This window comes from Psilocybe cubensis, chromosome 10 (genome assembly GCF_017499595.1).
Source record: "Psilocybe cubensis strain MGC-MH-2018 chromosome 10, whole genome shotgun sequence".
NCBI classification, from domain to species: Eukaryota; Fungi; Basidiomycota; class Agaricomycetes; order Agaricales; family Agrocybaceae; genus Psilocybe; species Psilocybe cubensis.
Window position 1 is genome coordinate 640,884 of NC_063008.1, and position 20,015 is coordinate 660,898.

Below are 20,015 nucleotides of genomic sequence, written 5' to 3' on the forward strand. Positions count from 1 at the left end.
ACAATACTAAAGCTACTATCTATCTCTCTGTCACTTCTTTCTAGGTTGCTTAGCTTTGGTCCTGCCTTCGCTCTCGACCTCCCTCGCATCGACATGGTCTTCGTTGGATCGAGGACGCTTACGCTCTGGTTCTCCTACCGCAGATCCTTCTGCCACCGAATTCCTAATTTCCTTTACCAATAAAGAGATTTTGGACCAATGAGAGTCCCCATCATCGTCGTCAGGATCTTGAGCCTCAGAAGCCTTTGTGACCTCAATGTTGAGGAGTTCAAAGATGTCGAAAAAGATGTTATGGATTTTGGAGTACGACCCGATATCATCATATGTCCTCCACTTACCACGATCGACGTAGTGCTGGTAGAGATCATGCCTCAAGAGAAAGAGAGCACTGACAAGAGGGAAAAGCGATTCTGGTGCCTCGGCGACGATAGATTCTCCGATTGAGGGTTCGGTGATGCACCTCATTCTGGAATCAGTTGGCTTCATCTCATTCACGAAAATAGCCTTGCCAAAGTCCTGGAGGGATTGTGTCGAGTGCTCTGGGTGAAGACGGCAGCATATATTCCAGAGAAGAATCCACCATATCGATTCTAAATCGTGCTGAAAATTGTGCAGGACTCCAGTGGCCTTTTTGGCAGTTGTAGACATCTGAAGCTTTTGTTTGAATTGGGCGAGCCTCTCCACGTTTATACGTTTGTGTTCAGTTTTGACTGTATTTTTGGCAGGATCAAGTGGCGCTTCGATGATTGCATTGTTGAATTCGGCAGAAAAGAGGTAAGACGACATCATAACCTCCAGAGGCATAAAGTACGGTGTTCCCTATATACATATTCAGAAAACGGTTACGGTGTAAGGCAAGAAGGTACATACGGTTTTTGGATCTGCTGCGGGGGCTGAACCTTTTGGCATCGGAAATTTCTTGGCATATTCAAGGTCAGAGATTTTCGCCAGCCACGGGCCCTTGCTCTCTAAAGTCTTCTTGAAGGCAAGTATGTTTCCGGAACTGATGTCCCTATGGACCCATCCCGCACAGAACAAAAGCTGAAGGGCTAGAGAAAGAGAGGTCAGGTTTTACAATTTGAATGAAAAGAAAGCAAGCCGCATACGGGTGAGAGTTTGAAAGAGCACAGTGACAACATCTCCTATGGTTTCGAGCCGTCCAACGGTTTTACAAAGCTCTTTGAACAGGACGCGATACTGCCTCTTTGGTGAATATTCGCGTGGGACTACTGGACGCTTTGTTATTTTCGAAGCAATAGGATGTGTGTTGACAGATGCCTGATCGTTCTGCAACTGTGATTTTTGAGATTTAGCACCGGTTCGTGGGAGATGTGGTGCAGGGTCGGGCTCAGCGAGTAGATCTGTTGTTTGGATTCCATCCTTTGCTCGTAGTTTGGTTAACTGTCCACTGTGGTCAAGGACAATTTCGAGAAAGTACTTCTTGTAGCTTCCATCAAGAACAATCTGTTGGTGGGCCTTTTTGATTTCTTTGAGTTCCGTCGGTTCGTCCGTACTATTCCAAAATTGTTCAATATCGCCAAAAATGGTGTCCTGTATCTTCTTTTCGGTCTCGGCAGTGCTGTCGAGCCACACATCTTTCAGAACAAGGGGATCGCCAAACGCCTCACCGCTTTCGTTGACTTCGACCACTTTGTAGACACGCGCCATGCGGCCAGTGATGTTGTTCGAGCGATATAGCGATAAGGGCTCCAAAGTACGAAAGAGACGAAACTCTTTGCTGCCTGGTGATTCGGGAAGCTTGAACGTGTAATTCCCGTCTGCTTCGAGCGTCACCGTTGGATCGTAACCAAGCTCTTCCTCGGTTGCGAACGTAAACGCAATAAGGACTTGAATGAATAATTTGGGATTCTGTAGGAAATTCATCAGAATAAGACTACGAAGAATATTTTAAGGATAGGAAGAACTACAGACCTCTGTGAAGTCAAAGGTATGCGACGCGGCTGAATGTGATCGACCATGATACCACAGCGTGACATTACGCTGTTCGGTTGTGATCTACGTGGCAAATCGTTAACTCAGTTCGGTCCACAACAAGAAGGCCAGAAACCATACCCCAAAAGTAAACATACGACGGACGTCGTCGTTCATGATCTGAACATTCGCAGATACAGCTTGCAAAGCGTTCTATAGTGAATAAACGTCAGGCGAACCGCGCAAAAGAAGAGATGTTAAGTGGAAAATGGAACGGAACCCACTTGCCGTTTCTGCGACTCTGACAACTTGTGTTCCATTACAACTGCTATGTCGGTAGTCAGAAGCGGCTTGTTCTTTTCGAAAGCTGCGACAAATGCGGCATCGATCTTGTTGTTGGACCCGCGATTGGGAGAATCTATCGGCTTGTATGGCACGTTCACGTAGCTGAATTTGTTACGGTTTCGCTGTCCAGGGTAGTCGATATTCCCAATGGTTTCAGCGATCTTTTCCCAACCTTTAAAGACAGCAATTTCGTTGTCAGTGAGTACTGCCATTTTTTTCTTGGGCGGGTACGCCCGAAAAGCAAAATTTGTCTCATCGCCAGTTAAGACGGATGGTATCGGGTCTGTGTCACTGCGAAGAGCGTAAGGTCCTGCGCCACGTCCCGTTGGAATGTCTTCTAAGAGCTTCTTAACAAAGTATTGCGTCTCCTTCTCGGTTGGAACGAAAGGGAGATAGGTTTCCATGAAGCTCTCGACGGGGCAGGTTATGAATTCGCCATCCATTTCTCTCGCAATCTGATTCCGAAGCTGCACGATGCCAATATCCTGTCCGAAGGATTTCTGGCTACGTGGGGTGTCGGGGAATCTGTAAATGTCGAATGTTAGTTCGTAGTAGACGCGTGACAAAGGCTGCAAAAATGTATGGGAGAGGTTTGGTAGTCCTTTGGGTATAACCTTTAGCTTTTATTTTCTGACTGATATGATATAGCACTCACTTGGTTTTGTTTTCGTTCGTCATTGTGTGTAGGGGAAATGATGAATCACGAAGGATGCGCGTTGCATCTTAAGTATGTTTTGAGAGAGGCTTGGCGGTGCCCTTCGCGTCGCTGCAATCGGGTGCACGTGCTGTTCAATGATCTAGCCCATCATTTCTCACGGCCTACTCATTGTCTACCCAACCAGCCAACTTTGGCCCACAAGGGCCCACATCCGTTGTTCAATCAAACTGGCACCAACTTCCATTAGAGTCTGCGTTTTCTATTGTAAGTATGATATTTCGAAGGCCGAACAGGACAATCATGGTATGCAAATTTTCTAGGATAATATTAATTTTTGTTCTCAGTGGAATTTGGAAAGAATACTCGAGAGCTGGAACTACATAGCGTGGAAGACCTTACCTCGTTTCTCCTAAAATAATTGAGTGGCCGTATTTATTGGTGTTAGTACCCTGAGAAAAAATAGCAACAGTAATGGAGGATCAATAATCTGCCCAACGGATTCACTGACTTGGACCTGTGATCTAGAGTCTCGGGAGGATGTCAGTGAGGCTGGCAGACCTCAACCGCAACGCGTTGTATTAACGTGTGACTTTCCTTTGAGCATGCATTTTATAATATATATATTTGCTAATTTTCCAACGCCAAAGCTACTATTTATCTATATGTCACTTCTTTCTAGGTTGCTTGGGTTTGGGCCTGCCTGCGCTCTCGACCGCCCTCCCATCGACATAGTCTTCATTGGATCGAGGACGCTTACGCTCCGGCTCACCCACGATGGATCCATCTGTCGCCTTATTGCTATGATTCTTCACCAGCAAACGAAGCTCCGACCAATGCAAATCTCTACCGTCCCCGGCACCTGAATCAAGTGCCTCGGTGGCCTGTATGTTGAGCAGCTTAAACACGTAGAAGAATGTGTTGTGGATCTTGGCATATGACCCAACATCATTGTATGCGCCTTCGCGACCACGATCGACATATTCGCTGTAGAGATTCTTCCTCAAGAAGAAGAGTGAAGCAACAAAGGAATAGATTGACTTTGGAGCGCTAACCGTCATGGATTCTCCGAATGTGGCTTTGGTGATGCAGTGGATTCGAGCATCAGTCGGCCTGATCTCATTTAGGAAAATGGCCTTGCCAAAATTCTGCAGAGACGGTGTCGATTGTTCTGGGTCGAGGCGGCAGCATACGTTCCAAAGAAGAATCCACCATAATGATTCTAGATCGTGCTGAAGGTTATGAGCGACACCAGTCGGCGGCTCGGCCGTCGCCGTTTCGAAAGCCTTTCTTTCCAGATTCGCAATGCTTTCTGCCAGTAATTGAAATTCGTGAATCTCAAGTGTATTCTCCTCAAAAACAGGCGATGGGGGGCGATGTTCCTTCGCTGTTATCGTGTCATCGTAGTCGGAAGAAAAGAGATAAGTTGAGAGCATGACCTCCAGAGGCATAAAGTAAGGAGTTCCCTGTAAGCAATGTTCAGAAGAGAACTATTTCGCAGTAAGATGATGTACATACCGTCTTCGTATTTGCAGCACATGCTGAACCTTGTGGAACAGGGAATTTTGTGGCATATTCAAGGTCAGACAGTTTTGCGAGCCACGGCCCCTGGCTTTCGAAATCTTTCTTGAAAGCAAGTATATTTCCGGAACTGATGTCCCTATGGACCCATCCCGCACAAAACAAAAGTTGGAGCGCTAGATAGAACATGTAAAGCTTTGAAAATTAAAGGTGGGGAAAACAAATCGCTTACGGATGAGGGTTTGCGATAGCACATTGACCACTTCTCCAAGGGTTTCGAGCCGTCCAGAAGGTCTACAAATCTCCTTGAAAAGGATGCGATATTGCCTCTTCTGCTCGCTCGGAATAGCTGGAAGGGCTGGTGGTTGGGAAACAATTCGGTGTGTGTTTACAAACGTCTGATCGTTCAAAGACTGCGATTCTTGTGATTTGGTACCAGTCACCGGAGCATCCAGTGCGAGGTCTTGCTCAGCGTCGAAGAAACCTCTGACTTCGGTTCCTATCTCTACTCGTACTTTAGTTTTCTGTCCGCTGTAGTCCAGGACAATCTGAAGAAAGTACTGCTTATAGCTGCCATCACGAACAAGTTTCTTGTGAGCTTCTTTGAAGCTCTTTAACTCCAGCGGTTCGTCTGGGCTGTCCCAAAATTGTTCGATATCGGTAAAAATGGCGTTCTGTATCTCTTTTTCCGTCTTCGCAGAGCTGTCGAGCCACACGTCTTTCAAAACGAGCGGATCTCCAAACGCCTCGCCGCTTTCCCTGACTTCAACGACTTTGTAAACACGTGTCATTCGACCGGTGATGCCGTTCGAATGATAGAGCGACAGGCCCTCCACGGTGCGAAAGAACCGAAACTTGTCGCTGCCCGGTAAACTTGGAATCTTGAATGTGTAGTTTCGGTCTGGTTTAAGCTTTACCATTGAATCGTAGCCAAGCTCTTCTTCCGTTGCAAACAAAAATGCAATAAGAACTTGTATGAATAATTTAGGATTCTGTGTGAATTTTGTCAGAGAAATGTTCTAACAATGAGGAAAGCTACAGACCGTGGATAAGTTAAAGGGATACGACGCGGCTGAATGTGAACGATCATGATACCACAGGGTGACATTATGCCTTTCGGCTGTTATCTGTGTGGTATATCGTGGATGTCAGCTCGGTCAACAGCAAAATGTAGAAAAAGCGCACCCCAAAAATGAACATACGACGTACGTCTTCGTTCATGATCTGAACATTGGCAGAGACGGCATGTAACGCGTTCTAAAATGAGTAAACATTAGAAGATACGCGCGAAAGAATGGTCTTTAGCTGATCTATGGAATGGAACTCACTTGCCGATTGTGCGACGCAGCGACTTTGTGCCCAACTACAACAGCTATGTCGGTCGTCTGAAGCGGCTTGTGCGTATCGCAGGCTGCAACAAATGCGGCATCGATTTTGTTGTTGTAGCCTCGGTTGGAGGAAGCTATCCTTTTGTTCGGCACGTTTACGTAGCTGAATTTGTTGCGTTTTCGTTCCCCAGGATATTCAATATTTCCAATGGTCTGTGCAATCTTCTCCCATCCTCGAAAGACGGTGATTTTGCTGTTAGACTGCCGCCCCCGTTTGCTCTGGAGTGGGTAATCTCGAAAAGCAAAAGTTGTCTCGTTTCCCGTTAATACAGACAATACTGGCCGTGTAGCTACGTCGCTGGAATGAGAAGCATTACCAGCCCTGGACCCCGTTGAAGTGTCCTGTAAAAGTTGCTGAACAAAGTATTGCGTTTCATTGTCATTTGGGACGAAAGGCAGGTAGATGTTCATGAAGCTCTCGACAGAGCATCTAATGAACTTGAACTCGCTATCCATTTTCCTGATAATATGCTGCTGCTTCGGACGCTGCACGATACTAATATGACAATATTTATGTATACGCAGGCTTGTTTCGGGATAGTGTACGCGCAAAATTGGTGCTCCTTGGGTTGGTGTATGTTTGTAGTTGAGGAGATGGTAAATGATTGATCACGAAGAACGTGCAGGTTTACCTCAAGGGAATCAACACAGGCTTAGCGGTGCCCTTCGCGTCGCAGCGATTGGATGCACGTGTTGTCAAAAGAATGGTCTGGCCCATCAATTTCTCACGGGCCACCCGTTGTCCACCACTGTTGCCACATTCGTCGTCCAATGCGTATGATTACATCCCCTGAGTAGGCATTTTGTCAGCCCAAGAAGGCTCAGAGCATCATCAAGGACTCAACAGCACCGTCCTTGTCCATTACACTATCTAAAGGTGCAAATAATGACGCGATAGCCTTGAAGGCAGATGTCGCTAGACCAGTTTCTGACGATGAATTGCAAAGGACAGAGCGATATATTATCGATCCAGGCCAAATGGTCAGTGTCGAGTCGATATCAAGCCTCCAGTCATAACCTGACGCGCTGTTATCGCCTCAAAGGCCAACATCTCAAGGATGTTTCGTTAGTCAGAGTCATGCACGTTCGGTATCATGTAATGCTCATGTTAGGCACTGACTCTCTCTTGTTATTTTTCAGATACGAGGACAGAAAGCTATCCAAAGACACAGTGATACAAGGAGCTAAAACAAATCTCTATCGGGAAAGGGAGAGGGAGCCGAATTTCAGGCTTAAAAAATGCATGGAGCGCGAAAGAAATTCCTTCACTAGCGAGTGCTGTAGATCCGTCATATGTATGTGAATTATTTTTCACGGGACACATGTGTCAAACGGTCGTTCCGGTACGCGTACGAGGCTACCCCTATGCATCCGCCTTTAGCTGGAACAAAAAGCTCGTCATATCCACTGGCCAGCGCCGAGTGCTCATGCCTCACACTTTGAATTCTATTCCTTGCTGAACCTCTGGCACCTGGTGTACCTACCTATATCTGAAACTCAAATATTTCCCTTCGACCATGCAGCACAGCGAAGTCGACGGTTGTGTGTTAACCTGACACATGTCTGGATCACTTTAAAGTTTACTTCCGTTTGCAAATATTGTATGTGTTTCCTCATTTTGACTATACTGGTATTTTTATTATTCCTATTTTTATGGCAGGGGTTTGCTTATGGATCTCCACGGAGATCAAACTGCTGAGCAATCGTCTAATTTATGTACGGCAATTATGTGTGAGTCTATTCTTAGTCTCTGAATTCTAATCAGTCTTAGTATGCTGGAAAGAAGTTGGATTTGACAGTCTGGATGGATTATTCTCGCTCTTCTAAAACTTATTTTAGGGGTCGGATCACACAACAATCAAGATTGAAGTCGACAAAGCAGCCGCCTATTCCATTTTATTTCTTCTGTACATACATGATAGAAGCGACATATTTTCGATGCTTCTCAACTTCTCAATGTACGAGAAACCCGTTGATTCAAGGTTCTTTCATAGGGTTTTAACATAAGCTATTTGTTCAGGTACAGATAGATGTTTTACCATGCACGCCGCTTTTTTGGCATCCTTCAGGATTCTGGCGGACAGAATTCATGTAAATTGTTTGATCACTCAAATTTTCTCCGAATTTTTTGCTTTGTTAACATCTAAAGGTACCTGTCCGGACAATAGGTTCTGCCAACGGTTCTCGTTCGAAGTTCTGTGAGCTTGGACATCGAGTTCTTTTCCACATGAGCATGAACGTTCTTCTAACCCTCCAAAACATACTTTCGGGCACCTGATACGAACTGCAGCATGCCATATGCGGTGAGTATTAATCCATAATCTGCAATCAATCTATCCTGTAGATATAAAATGTTAGTCGCCTTCTTTTACGAGATATTTCTGTTCCTGTTAAGACAGAGTCTGATTAATTTTCTCAGGAATAACAATGCTAGCCAGACCTTTTGTGCTGTGCCTCGTGTCCTCTGCCATAACCTGTGTCATCGCCGCCCCAACCACCCCGACAGATGCTGATCCCTCTTCTTCAACAGATTCCGAATTTCCAGAGGTCATTCCAGGACCTGGCATGCCCTCCCTGGAGTCTCTTGGTTTGACTACCGCAGATCTCTACCGCAATAGCACCTTGAGTATGTAACGTCCATTTCAATTCGGTTAAGATTCCAGGAGTATTGAATATCTATCAGAAGCGTTGTCTGCCAACCATGTTGAACTTCTCATTACTTGTGAAAAAGGAGGGTTGACCGTCTCACAGAGCAGCGCGCAGGCATGTGTCAACTATTTGACCAGCCTCGGTACTACAGACTGCATGGTACCTGCAAACGGCCTAAGTCGCTTCTGTTCAAGTGGAAACGCAAACATTTGGGGTACAAATGTCTGGGGTAACGGTCAAGATGTGCACTCCTGGTGGTATGTATATTGCAATTGCCAACCATGGATAATTCACTAGAGTTGATATTGGACTCGTTACAGCTCGGATGTGGGCATAACCGCTCAGGATATTGTCAGCGGTTGCGTAATTACAAGTGGACAGGTAGAGGGTGAGCTGTGGTTATCACCATATACTCCGCACTTACTGATTTTCCCTTAGGCTATGGCCCAGCAGCCCAGAATTCCAATCTACAAGTCAGCGTTGAGGCATATGATACTGTCTGTTAAAACAAGAACAAATAAGAAATATCGGAAGTTGTGCTTGTATGTTTTGTATGTCCAGCTTGGGCAATATCATGTTTCGAATGGTTTTAGCATGTTAGGCGCGAGACCCAGAAGAACGGTTTATGATACCGAATAGAATATTATAGTACAAACTTATACTATGCCTCAACATTCCTATTTAGATTCTGTGTACCTTGGTGAAGAAAAAAAACAACCTATGAGAGCACATACAAGCTTGATACAAGCCCGAGAGTATAATGGCAAGCAGAACAGGCATTCCGAGCTCAAAGATATCCCAGCTGACATACAGCGCCAACCACCCTGGCCCAATTTTATAATCTCATCCTCATCCTTCCTTTCAATTAAAGTGAAAACCACAATGGTATGCCTTGTAGAGGAAACATACTAGACACATGTCCTGGACTTGGGGACCCAGTCACCCGCTGGAAATGATTATTAGGTAAGCTTAGTCACCCTCCATTCCGCCTCGCCCCGCCCTCGATTGCTCGCCGCTCGTCACTCTCAGGTCACAAGTATTTTGACCTCTGACGCCGCCCATTACCTCAATATACGGTGCCGCGCGACGTCTAAAACAAGCACAAACGCCGACTCCAGTCGCGACGCGCAACAGTGTCTGCTTCCTTCCCTTGTCGTGGTGTGCTGGGCTGTTTGTATTTCCCTCCCCCCGGCGCATCGTGATTGATTTTGGGGTAGGAAAAGAGGAAAAAGGTGGAGCATGGAATGTAGGTGCTGGTGGGCTGTTCATATTTCCCAGGTGAGATGAACTTGTTGTTTGTGACTCGATTTCTGAGTCGCGTCGTGCATCGTACGCGTTGTAATTGAGTGTGGGGTAGATGTTGTGATCAGAACGCACCCGGTCTCTCCCTCTGTTTTCGACGCATTGCCGTTCCCGCTACTGCGGGGTTGCGTTGCCTACCTTGTGCAGCAGGGGTTGGGTAGTTGGCTGTGCGTAGTAAAAAAGAAAATGAGCGCAGTCACTCATTTTCATGTTGGTGAAATATGTGTGCTCCCCCACTAGCCTGTATGGCGTCCCTTTGGTGTTGTTTTGAGGCGGCTGTAGGATGCGAAATTCAGAAGGCGAGTGCGCATGCCACATTTCATATCTGTTCCCGACGCCGTCCCCGACCAAATCCAATCCATTTGCAACACGGCGCCCACGACGTCCAAAAACAAGCACTAGTGGTGCCAATTCCAAACGCGACGCGCGACATGTTCGCGTCGCACTTCCTTCCCTTTTCGTGGTGTAGTGGGATGCTTCACGTCCCTCTTGGCGGTGGGGTGTTTTTTGGGGCTAAGGTGAGCAGAGCTTATTGTTTGTATTGTGGAGAAACTCAGCGTCTCGCCTCGCGTCGTACGCACCGCACGTTGTGTGGTAGATAAATATGGCCAGAAAGCACCCGGTTGCTCTCTGACGCCGTCCATTGCCTCATAGGTATCTCGGACGGCGTCCTTTAACCAAACTCGATCGGCTGGGGTTGGCAACACGATTGCGCATCGCGTCCGCATCGCACCATGTATGATAGATAATACGACCAACGCCCCCGCCGTTCATTGCCTCCATGCCACCCGTTGCCTCGATAGGTATCTCGAACGGCGCTCTTCGACCATATTTGATCCGCTAGAGTTCGCCATCGCGCGTCGCGTCCGCCACATTTGCAGCGGAGGGGGGGACCGTGACTGTGGGCAGTAACAAAGCTGACTTCGTGGTGATAACAACCGATGTGCACCACATTAATTCTCCTTGGGGGTGTGCACCTCCTCACACAACTCACAGCGGAGGTTCTGTGTACAGATTCTCGCCAGGCTCTCATGTGTTGTTGTGCTGTGCCCATGTTGGGTGTAATTATAAGTGGGGCGGGTAAGTGGGCTCATGTCGTTATCATTAAAACATTCAAACTATTCCGCGGTACTTATGTCTGTCTCTTTCACGTTGGATTCTATTCACACAGTGTGGGTGGGCGTGTATTGTGGCGGTGGTTGTTGGTAGTGTGCAACCAAAATAAGATGAGCACTGTTCGCTCTCTAGCATCCACACCGTGCCGGCCCAGAAATATTCAGGCATGGGAATACGCTGTGGCTGGTGAGGGATTATCTCTCTACTGTTATTATGCCCTGTTTTTGTACATTGCACATCTACTGGCGCAATGTGCACTGGCCTGGATGCCCTTTGGGTTAATAGTGGGTTTGGTTTAGACCTTTCAGTACTGGGAGCACACGGCCGTTTGTGAGTATTATTTTCTCTTTTCCTACTTCTGCTATTCTACCTGCCGGTGGCCTAGGAATCCCCAGGCATGGGCATATACTGGTGCCGGCAGATAGAATAGACAGTAAAGATGTGTATCCTTATTTCTATACCTCCTCTTTCCTTGATTTGCGACTTGCATGCCTTCAATTCAACTCGCATGTCTTTGTGTCAACTTGTGTGTACCTTTGATTTGACTCGCTGCCTTCGATTTGCACGCCTTTGATTCGACTCGCATGCATTTGACTTACGTATGTTCCAGCTACGTCGATTCGGCTTGCATGCCTTCGATTTGACTTGCTTCCTTCAATTTGCATACCTTTAATTCGACACGCATGCATTTGACTTACGTATGTTCAACTTACGTGCACACATGAGCTACCCCAGGAATTTTCAGGCATGGAAATACACTGGTGCTGCAAATGATGTTGCTCATACCCGACCTCCGGGATCTTTACGGGGCCAGTATCATGACAGTAGGCCCTGCTTTCTTTGGGCTTCTTCGTCCTGTCTACACAAACATCCCATGAGATACGTACGTGTGCTCGTGAGATGGGTTTTTCCAACATCATGTAATGTAGATTGGGTATACAGATGCACCTTCGGAGAAGTACAATTTCTCCGAATTTATGCTGATGATTCCGGAACCCAAATAACAACACCATGTGCAACATGTCAACTTCAGAGGGTTTCTTTTTCGGCAAGTCTTTGTTATGACTTTGGCTCAGAGCCGTTGACGAAATGGAATGGCTCATAGTTGATTTATTCAACATCTGACTACACTTAGCTCGTCGACAAGTGCATTCTTTGACCGCTGACCGCCCTTGATGGCCCCTTCATACTACGAGTCACTTTCAACGGAGGAGGATTCAGAGGAAAAACTCCTTGCCAACACCGAAGACCAGCGTTCAGCCACGCACACTGGCATTACCCGGGAATCATCTAACAAATTCAATTATTTGTCCTACATTCTCATTTTCCTGAGCATTGTTGCTTCAGGGATTAGTCTTAAAACTACGCTCACCGCCGTTCGCGCTTCCCGCGCCTATTTTGCGCCTACCGATACTCTGCCACGCCCCAACGTTTTTGTGGGGCTTCCGAAATACCCTCAAGTTTCAAAACACTCTGAAGTCGGATCGCACATGGATCACTCGCATTCTCGCAACTGACGGTAAGAAATTTGGTATGATGAGTGAAATTATTCTAATTTCTGGTATAGAGAACAAGAGAAGTGACGAATGAAGAGGACAAGTTGTTCTAGTAATTTCTTGCTTCGACACCATCCAATACGTTCTAAATCGAATTTAAGACCTTCAATCATGATTGCTATCAGGTTCTCTACTGCTGTGTTCTAATTGTCGTAGGTATCCTTATACTGCTCATAGTTACTTCCCATATATTCCCATAATTGCTCCCAGTCCGTGCAACGATGTGCAATATCGATTCCGGTGACTGTCTCTACTATCTTTCCATCTGGAGTCCGCTGTTTATGGCTGGCTGGTTCTAGCGTGAGATCGGCATTGCAGAGAAGTATCTGTCGAAGATAAATGAGACAGTGGTGGACGTGTCCGATATCAAGCATTGTGTAGCCGTCGTTTTGAGGGTTGGATACCATTGCCATCCTGAGGTAGCGATGAAATGACCGCAAACAGTGCAAACTATGGAAATGGGAGACGAGGTAATGCTTCTGGTCGTCTGGGTGGTATATGAATCCATCGCCCATCGGTAGTATTGACTCCCATTCCGATTCATTGGAATATAGACCAAATCTCTCGGCTTTTGAAATTGTCAATGTAGCTGGTTGTATCTGAATTGGGAGTACGGCTTCCGTCTTTGATACTGTTTATGCAATTAGGTCTCAACAAGCGAGGTTATACTAGCAAAAAAATGGGCGTACCGGGCTTGAATATTGCCCCAACGTTTAATGAAATGCTAAGTAAGTGCACCGAAAGCGATATAATGAGGGCGACTGAGGCAGATATCACTAGGAGCAGAGGGACCTTCACCGTGTGCTTCATAGCGTGGCTGGTCATCACTGCAGTCTGAGAAGAATTTTGATAATGAGCTCTCTATATTAATTATTCAACCTATCTTCGATCGCGAGCTTCCAAATTGATATGTGCCCGCTGACCTATCTATGGCTTTACATAACTGGAGAAGCTGTTGCCTTGAAAATTAAACAGAATTCATTATATTCACCCGTTTTCGCATGTAATCCGAGCTCTCCGTGGGTTATGTCCAGTGGATTACAAGATGTATATGACCTTCAAAGTACTTAAAAATAAACTCTCATTACTTACCACTTGGTACAAATGATAGAATCACCGCACCTTCCTCAGGTCATGTTCCCTACGTCCAAATTTGTATCAATCCTAGACACGCCGTGTTACATAGTGCAATATTGTGTGTCTTTTTTGGTCGACCGTTCTACCCGCAACCCTCCCCACGTTGACGCTGTACTCGAGTCCAGGTCTCTATATTTAGACGCCCATGATCCAGGACATGGCAAACGTCGGAGAAACCAGAGGAAGACATGGTCTATCGACCGATTTTTGACCGTATTCCCACTATCTAGAGCCTCGTAAAATGTAATTGATGGAAAAATTGTTCAATCATTGTACAGAATCGCAGTGCTTGCTTGCCTCAACCAGTGACAATGTGGAATAAACAAGCCCTCCTGCTGTCAATCTGCGTAGCCTTAAACATTATAAACGTATCGTACCTGGTATTTGCCTGGTTTGAATGGACCGTTGGAGAGAAAACCAAAGAATCCTACTGTCAGTCCACTTTATTACAATGTCCTCGCATATATCTATTGTCTGATTTTTTCATCGACCTTCAGCCTACCTCGGCCACGACTATCCTGAGAGTCTACCAATGGATGTCCAGAAGTCAATCATTGTGCCATACGAGGAGAGCGAGATTTATCGCTTTACGGGCATTGAGTCAGATTCTGAGTGGCTTTCGCTTGCTGGCCCAGAGCAAGGATTCGGATATTTGAGACTTGGACCAGATAATCGCATTTTTGCCGTTTCAATGTTCCACCAAATGCATTGTCTTCGTATCATCAACCTTGCGATGAGCAAAGAACCCATTGCAACCCCTTCTCACCTACATCACTGTTTTAATTATCTCCGACAAGCAGCACTTTGTGGGGCTGATTTATCACTCGAACCAGGAGACTTTGAAGAGAGAGACTTCAGTGACCAAAAGGTTAGTGGATGGCATAAATGCAAGGATTGGAGCCAAGCGTATTCCATCATGGAAAATAATTATGCCCAGTGGAAAGAAGCAGAGAATGTATGTCCATTCTACCGTTCATACCTGTTCCTTATAGACTGAGGGAGTTTGTAGGGTCACTTGAAATGAGTGAGAGTTGGGTACATACTGTAAGATGTTAATTGCTTTCGACAAAATGCATCATGGATTACTACTTCTAGCTACTTGTTGGAAATTCTCGTAATTACTCTCTGCAGCCCTGTACACAGCTTCCCAATCTAAACACACATGTGTCACTTCAGGTACTGTCAATCCATGCCCCTTAGACGCCCTCACAGTCTCCAGTCGTACGTCAGAGTTACATAAAACCATTTGCCTTATATTGTTTATGCAATGATTTGCAACCTGAAGGCGCCTCGTATCCGAAGTGGAATCCGTTAATTTGTCGGCATAGAGATTGTCAAGATATTCTCGAAGTATGCCTAGACATCGGACATGGTGTAAAACGCCTAAGGTGAAAGTCCTGTGATTTGGTCCCAGATGTACGAGTGCTCTTCCAGAAGGCAAGGTCGTGTTCCACTCAGCACGTCCTTGAGGGGTATCAAATGCATAGTGCACCGTATTCTCCAGAGACATATATACTGAATCAAGCGGCGAGATATCCCAGAACATAGGATAGTCATCGCCAACATATGCTGTGAGTACGTAATCAGCAAATAGAGTACATTGTAGATTCCAGGATGACGCACTGTATACAGTTTTTGATTTCTCAAAAACCTCATGTCCCGTTCGCCATCCTCCAACCATTTCAATTCTGCCGTAAAACCATAGTCCAAATCCCAACATCGGGATTAAAACAGTGGCAAAGAGTTTTCTGGCACCTAAGAATATAATCAATAAAAAACGCTACCACGTAATGATGGTTGATATACTTGAACTCTGAAAGCATGGCGGCGTACATGACGAGGGCATTCCAAGATACAGCAGAGGTTAGAAAATTCGACGTCTCCATTTATAAGTAATCCATTTATTTTTTTGGGAACAGTGTATAGGAGAATTGATAACGCGCTACTAATATACAGATGATTGGCCAATATGTGGACTATTGATGATCATTTTTGAAAGCCCATTTCTGTCACTCGTGTCCACCCCCATATTTCTCAAATCTGACCTTTCCAAAACATTCCACTCAGGATTAATCATATAAGGTATACAAATAACGTCCACACCATCTAGTAGCAAAGTGCTAGACGACGAGCTTCAATGTCTTCAGCATCACAGTCCACAATTTCCGCTGCGCAAAATAATTTTTAATTTCTGTGGGGAATATTGTAGACGGAAACATACTATGACCTGCCACAGGTGCAGAGTTTGCCATCATGGCGAATAACAAGGCAATGGATGCAAGTTTGCAAAAAATACGAACTGGATACATAACCACTAGTGTAATGTGCGCCGATAGTTGACGGCTTATTACTGCATTAAATAGATTCTAAAGTAGAAAGGTAGGAAGTACCAGTCATACATACATGGTATAATGATGCGATTCTGCTATCCAAAATATGCCGGAAAAACTGTGTTTACAACGGAACCTTGATCACCTTCTATGTAATGGTTTGCCACATGGAGTTTACAGGATTGAAAGAATGCGCTTCTAACAAGCTTCCCTAACGAAGAACGAAGCAGCAAGCTATGTCTCGGAAGTTTCTATTTACAGGATCTACCAGCCATGATACCTGGCCAATCATATTCTTGTTATATATTTTTGACTGAATGCAAGATCCGCACCCGTGGGCTGTAGAAGTCATAGTCACTCTAACTCTCTATTTCCACCGGACAACGGATAAACTTCATTAATAAAGATCTTTCCTACTAAATTGTTGTTATCAAAGGAATAGCTTGTCACTGCTCCTCCGATAAAAATCTCTTAAGTGTTTAGAACATCAGATGTACTCTAATCTGAGATAATGGTTGATCAAGAAAGGACGGTGACATCAGTCTGCATTTGGACAATGTAAATGCCTAATGTTTTGGGCCACTTTAATCCGGCATCATGTAGCACGAGAATGGTGTAACATTGATAACTCACCGGCCTTTGGCTCAGCACGTTGATCTTGCCAAAAGTCCACATGACATTCCGGGCTATCAGGCGAACATGCTAATTCAAAGGTGCTGAAGTGATTTGACTGACACAGAAATGGGACCAAGTCGCTTCCTCGGTGGTCGAGATGAATAATCCCAAATCGACTTCCTCGTAGTGGGGCGATTTTCCAACTCTCGCCAATGTAGCGAGATATTTCGTGTGACATATTGAGGGTCCAGATATCAATGACAGACCCGTTTCGAGCAATGGAAGAAGGGTCAAAAGATGTGGTAAGAGGTGGTATTGAGAACGATAGTGAACAATTTTCCATCCCAAAGTCAATATGGCGAAATTGAACAACTGTAGAGGTCTGAGTATACCAATATAGCAGTAAGAGTTTTCAATGTATAAAGAGAGTATGGAAGTATCTACCTCATTTGTGATGACAATGCGACGTGCATCGGGATAGACTGCACCAATCTTAGCTTTCCGGCTTCGTGTTGTATCTTCCGACATTTGTCGAAGTGGATCATTAGCGTGTAGCTGAAAGGACACCTGGGGAAAATTGAATATTGGTGGAAAAATGTATTCGGAATGCCTTAGAGCACTCTTAAGGTTGACATAGGTGCTCTGGCGACGTAGCGTCCTCCTGGGCTCTTCGGTTTCTGCTTCAGACCTCGCTTGATGAATCCTAAAGCGCGTTGAAGTAGAGAAGACAATGAGCGAAAGCAAGGATGACAGAAAAGTTATGATGTATATGTAATAAAATAGTGTGTCTGGTTTACAGATCAGTTAGCACTATTGTTTCATGCTCCAGTCTCACTATCAGTTTCTTTACCGTTCTTGGCTTTGTATCCACATGTGTGAGGTCTTTCGAAAGCGAATTGCATGCTGACGTTCCAGACTTTGGTGGTTAGGAGTAGTGAAGTGGTTTATAAAAAATGTTTGGAGAGGTATATTACGATCTTGTATTTCTCCGGGCCCCCTATCTAGAGACGCATACTCTATCAGATCTTTGGCTTTGTTATATTTTGGAGGCTTTTCAAACGTATGTTAAAACTTGAGTTCGATTCGGCGAAACGCAGCAACATGCTAGAGATAACAATATCTATTTATAGGCCGTCCAAGCTCACTGAAGTTCCTGAAGCGGAGCACCAAACAGACGTCAATGCAGACCATATGGGTAATATATGAGTATTATTTCTCCGTGAGTTCCATGCAGTTTATGGCTGTACAATTTGACCAATTCCAGATTCCTACTGGTATCTACTTGAACAGGTGTTTGGCCCTGATGGAGACCCCACGGTTGCGAGCGCGCCGTATGTACTCTTTGATACTTTCATATCCATCACTATCACTCAGTTAAATTTGAAAGAATCATGCAGAACGGGACTATTATCGGCCGATTACACCTCGTCCGAGTGCCAACCTTGGTGATCAACGCTAAAAAGGACATCTCGCAAGACTTCGTTGTTCAGCCATTCTTTGACAGAATCCAGAAGGTTAAAGGGGTCACTTTGGAGAACTCGGGCCATTCTCCGTTTATAGAGGAGACAGAAAGGTACATGAAACTCATTTCAATTTAATCACTCCAAACAAAAGACCAACCAAGAAAGTTTGTCAGGAGCGTTTTCAAGTTTGCAAAATACCCCTGTTGAAACATCGATCCAAGTGAGCCCAATTAGATATTACACTACTAGTGATTATACAGTCCTGATAATTGATTTTTGGCTGGTAGCCCAAGGTAGACCTACTCTGTTTGCCATCCACACTTGTCATATTACTTAGTCCGTCTCTTCGGCCCGAGGAAACTTATCAGTGATGGCTTTTACGAACCCAATCAACTTCGATCTATAATGACTTCGCCGTGTTGCCCATTCTGTTTCGCATTCGACGTATAAACAGAACTACATAATCATTGATCTCATTCGGTTTAATCGTCCTCAATCTGACTAGCTGACAGACTTCACGGATCATTACCGATTACAAGTTCATCATGGGTTTCTTCTTAATTTCTTCTTTGCAGTAAGAATGATCATTGATTGTGGTGAATCATCTCATGATCAAACATCTGTAGCGCTACCTGGTTTGCTTATCTGTGTTAGTAGGTTTTGTGACATTTGGTGAGTATACCAGTTTAAATTTAAATTGAACAGAGGTATGATTTGAGGTTTTTCTCTGCGAGTTTTGCCGTTCTGAGTCCGTACATCGCTAATAATCAATTATCTGTCGAGCTCAAACGAGAGAAGCATCTGCTTCCATGCAGGAGTCTACCTCTTTCTTCCCTCCGAAACTCCTTTGCATCATCTTCATCAAACAAATATGTGCAATGCTGCGGTTACATCTGCATCATCAAGCCCTGTAGGCCTGTGAATGAAAATTTGAATACCTGGCACAGTCTTTGTTGTCAAGACATAATTTACGTCTAAACCGCAAGTGAAGAAGTCATTACGCTCGGAACAATTGCCTTGAAAGCTCGGGAGAATCATCACAACTCTTGAAATATCAGGTGCCAAGTTCAAACGGGTTACATGGTGAGCGTGTAGTTGTTGATGAGCATATAACGTACCTATGAAGTCTAAAGCCACATAGGTCTCTTGCAACTTCAAGTCCTGTCAAAATTTCTCACTCAACATGAGCGGCAGCCTCCAGCAATTTATTACCCCTGAGCCCGCGGAGCTCCGTTGGTTTGAAAGGGCAAACTACATTGCCGTTAATCTAGGACTCATCGCCTATGGTAAAGTTCACGTATACTCTAATAAAGCTAATACTGATAAACCATCCTCTTCCAACATCAGGGGTGACCATAGTCACCATCTGCACATGCGCCTACTATCTTATTCACGAGAAGAACCTGAAGAAGAACGCAAAATGGCTAGCGTTCATTTTCGCTCTTTTCATCGGCAGCACGGTAAACATATCGATCAATATGACATTTAACGAATGGGCGTGGATCGACTTCAGAGCATACCCAGGAGGCCCATTGCAATTTTTATTAGAGCAGCAATCAAATGTTATCAATACATGGGGAAACTCTATCTCGACTGCCGTTCAGTTGCTCAGTGATGGCATGCTCGTAAGTCTTCTATATAAAAGTGGTGCTTTAATTGATGAGGTTTCAATGTGATGTTAGATCTATCGAGTTTATGTCCTATACCAGCACTGGTATGTTATCGTGGTTCCCGTTATGGCATGGATTGTTATGTTAAGTAAGGACACAAATTGTACTGAGTGCTTGAGACACACGCTCACCATGTCATTATTCCCCTAGTCCTAGGAGCTTTCTTCATCTTGCAAGCCGCACGTCCCGACTCGAGTCTGTGGTCCCACATTACACTCAATTTCTCTCTTCCATATTTTTCCCTCACGATGGCAACCAATATTCTGCTCACCTTGATGCTGGTTATTCGACTCCTTTACATGAGACACAAGGTCATGAAAATTATTGATAGATCCC

At 45.0% G+C, this 20,015-nt stretch overlaps 5 protein-coding genes across 5 annotated transcripts; 2 read left to right on the plus strand and 3 right to left on the minus strand.

Moving 5' to 3' along the window:
- Positions 1 to 30: 30 nt before the first annotated feature.
- Positions 31 to 2,955, minus strand: JR316_0010521 (uncharacterized protein; the record flags this gene model as incomplete). Its single annotated transcript, XM_047896188.1, has 7 exons — positions 31 to 819; positions 871 to 1,049; positions 1,107 to 1,869; positions 1,933 to 2,016; positions 2,074 to 2,145; positions 2,217 to 2,802; positions 2,933 to 2,955. The coding sequence occupies 7 exons, from the start codon at positions 2,953 to 2,955 to the stop codon at positions 31 to 33; spliced, it is 2,496 nt and encodes an 831-aa protein (XP_047744233.1).
- Positions 2,956 to 3,600: 645 nt separating this feature from the next.
- Positions 3,601 to 6,297, minus strand: JR316_0010522 (uncharacterized protein; the record flags this gene model as incomplete). Its single annotated transcript, XM_047896189.1, has 6 exons — positions 3,601 to 4,398; positions 4,451 to 4,629; positions 4,686 to 5,445; positions 5,497 to 5,580; positions 5,639 to 5,710; positions 5,782 to 6,297. 6 exons carry the CDS (start codon positions 6,295 to 6,297, stop codon positions 3,601 to 3,603), a joined length of 2,409 nt encoding a protein of 802 aa, XP_047744234.1.
- A 1,971-nt stretch (positions 6,298 to 8,268) lies between these two features.
- JR316_0010523 (uncharacterized protein) lies at positions 8,269 to 8,996 on the plus strand (the record flags this gene model as incomplete). The annotated part of the gene is made up of 4 exons (XM_047896190.1): positions 8,269 to 8,467; positions 8,525 to 8,747; positions 8,811 to 8,878; positions 8,929 to 8,996. 4 exons carry the CDS (start codon positions 8,269 to 8,271, stop codon positions 8,994 to 8,996), a joined length of 558 nt encoding a protein of 185 aa, XP_047744235.1.
- A 3,087-nt stretch (positions 8,997 to 12,083) lies between these two features.
- Positions 12,084 to 12,425, plus strand: JR316_0010524 (uncharacterized protein; the record flags this gene model as incomplete). The annotated part of the gene is made up of 1 exon (XM_047896191.1): positions 12,084 to 12,425. The coding sequence occupies one exon, from the start codon at positions 12,084 to 12,086 to the stop codon at positions 12,423 to 12,425; it is 342 nt and encodes a 113-aa protein (XP_047744236.1).
- A 182-nt stretch (positions 12,426 to 12,607) lies between these two features.
- Positions 12,608 to 13,289, minus strand: JR316_0010525 (Oxidase ustYa; the record flags this gene model as incomplete). Its single annotated transcript, XM_047896192.1, has 2 exons — positions 12,608 to 13,095; positions 13,154 to 13,289. 2 exons carry the CDS (start codon positions 13,287 to 13,289, stop codon positions 12,608 to 12,610), a joined length of 624 nt encoding a protein of 207 aa, XP_047744237.1.
- Between the last annotated feature and the right edge of the window lie 6,726 nt (positions 13,290 to 20,015).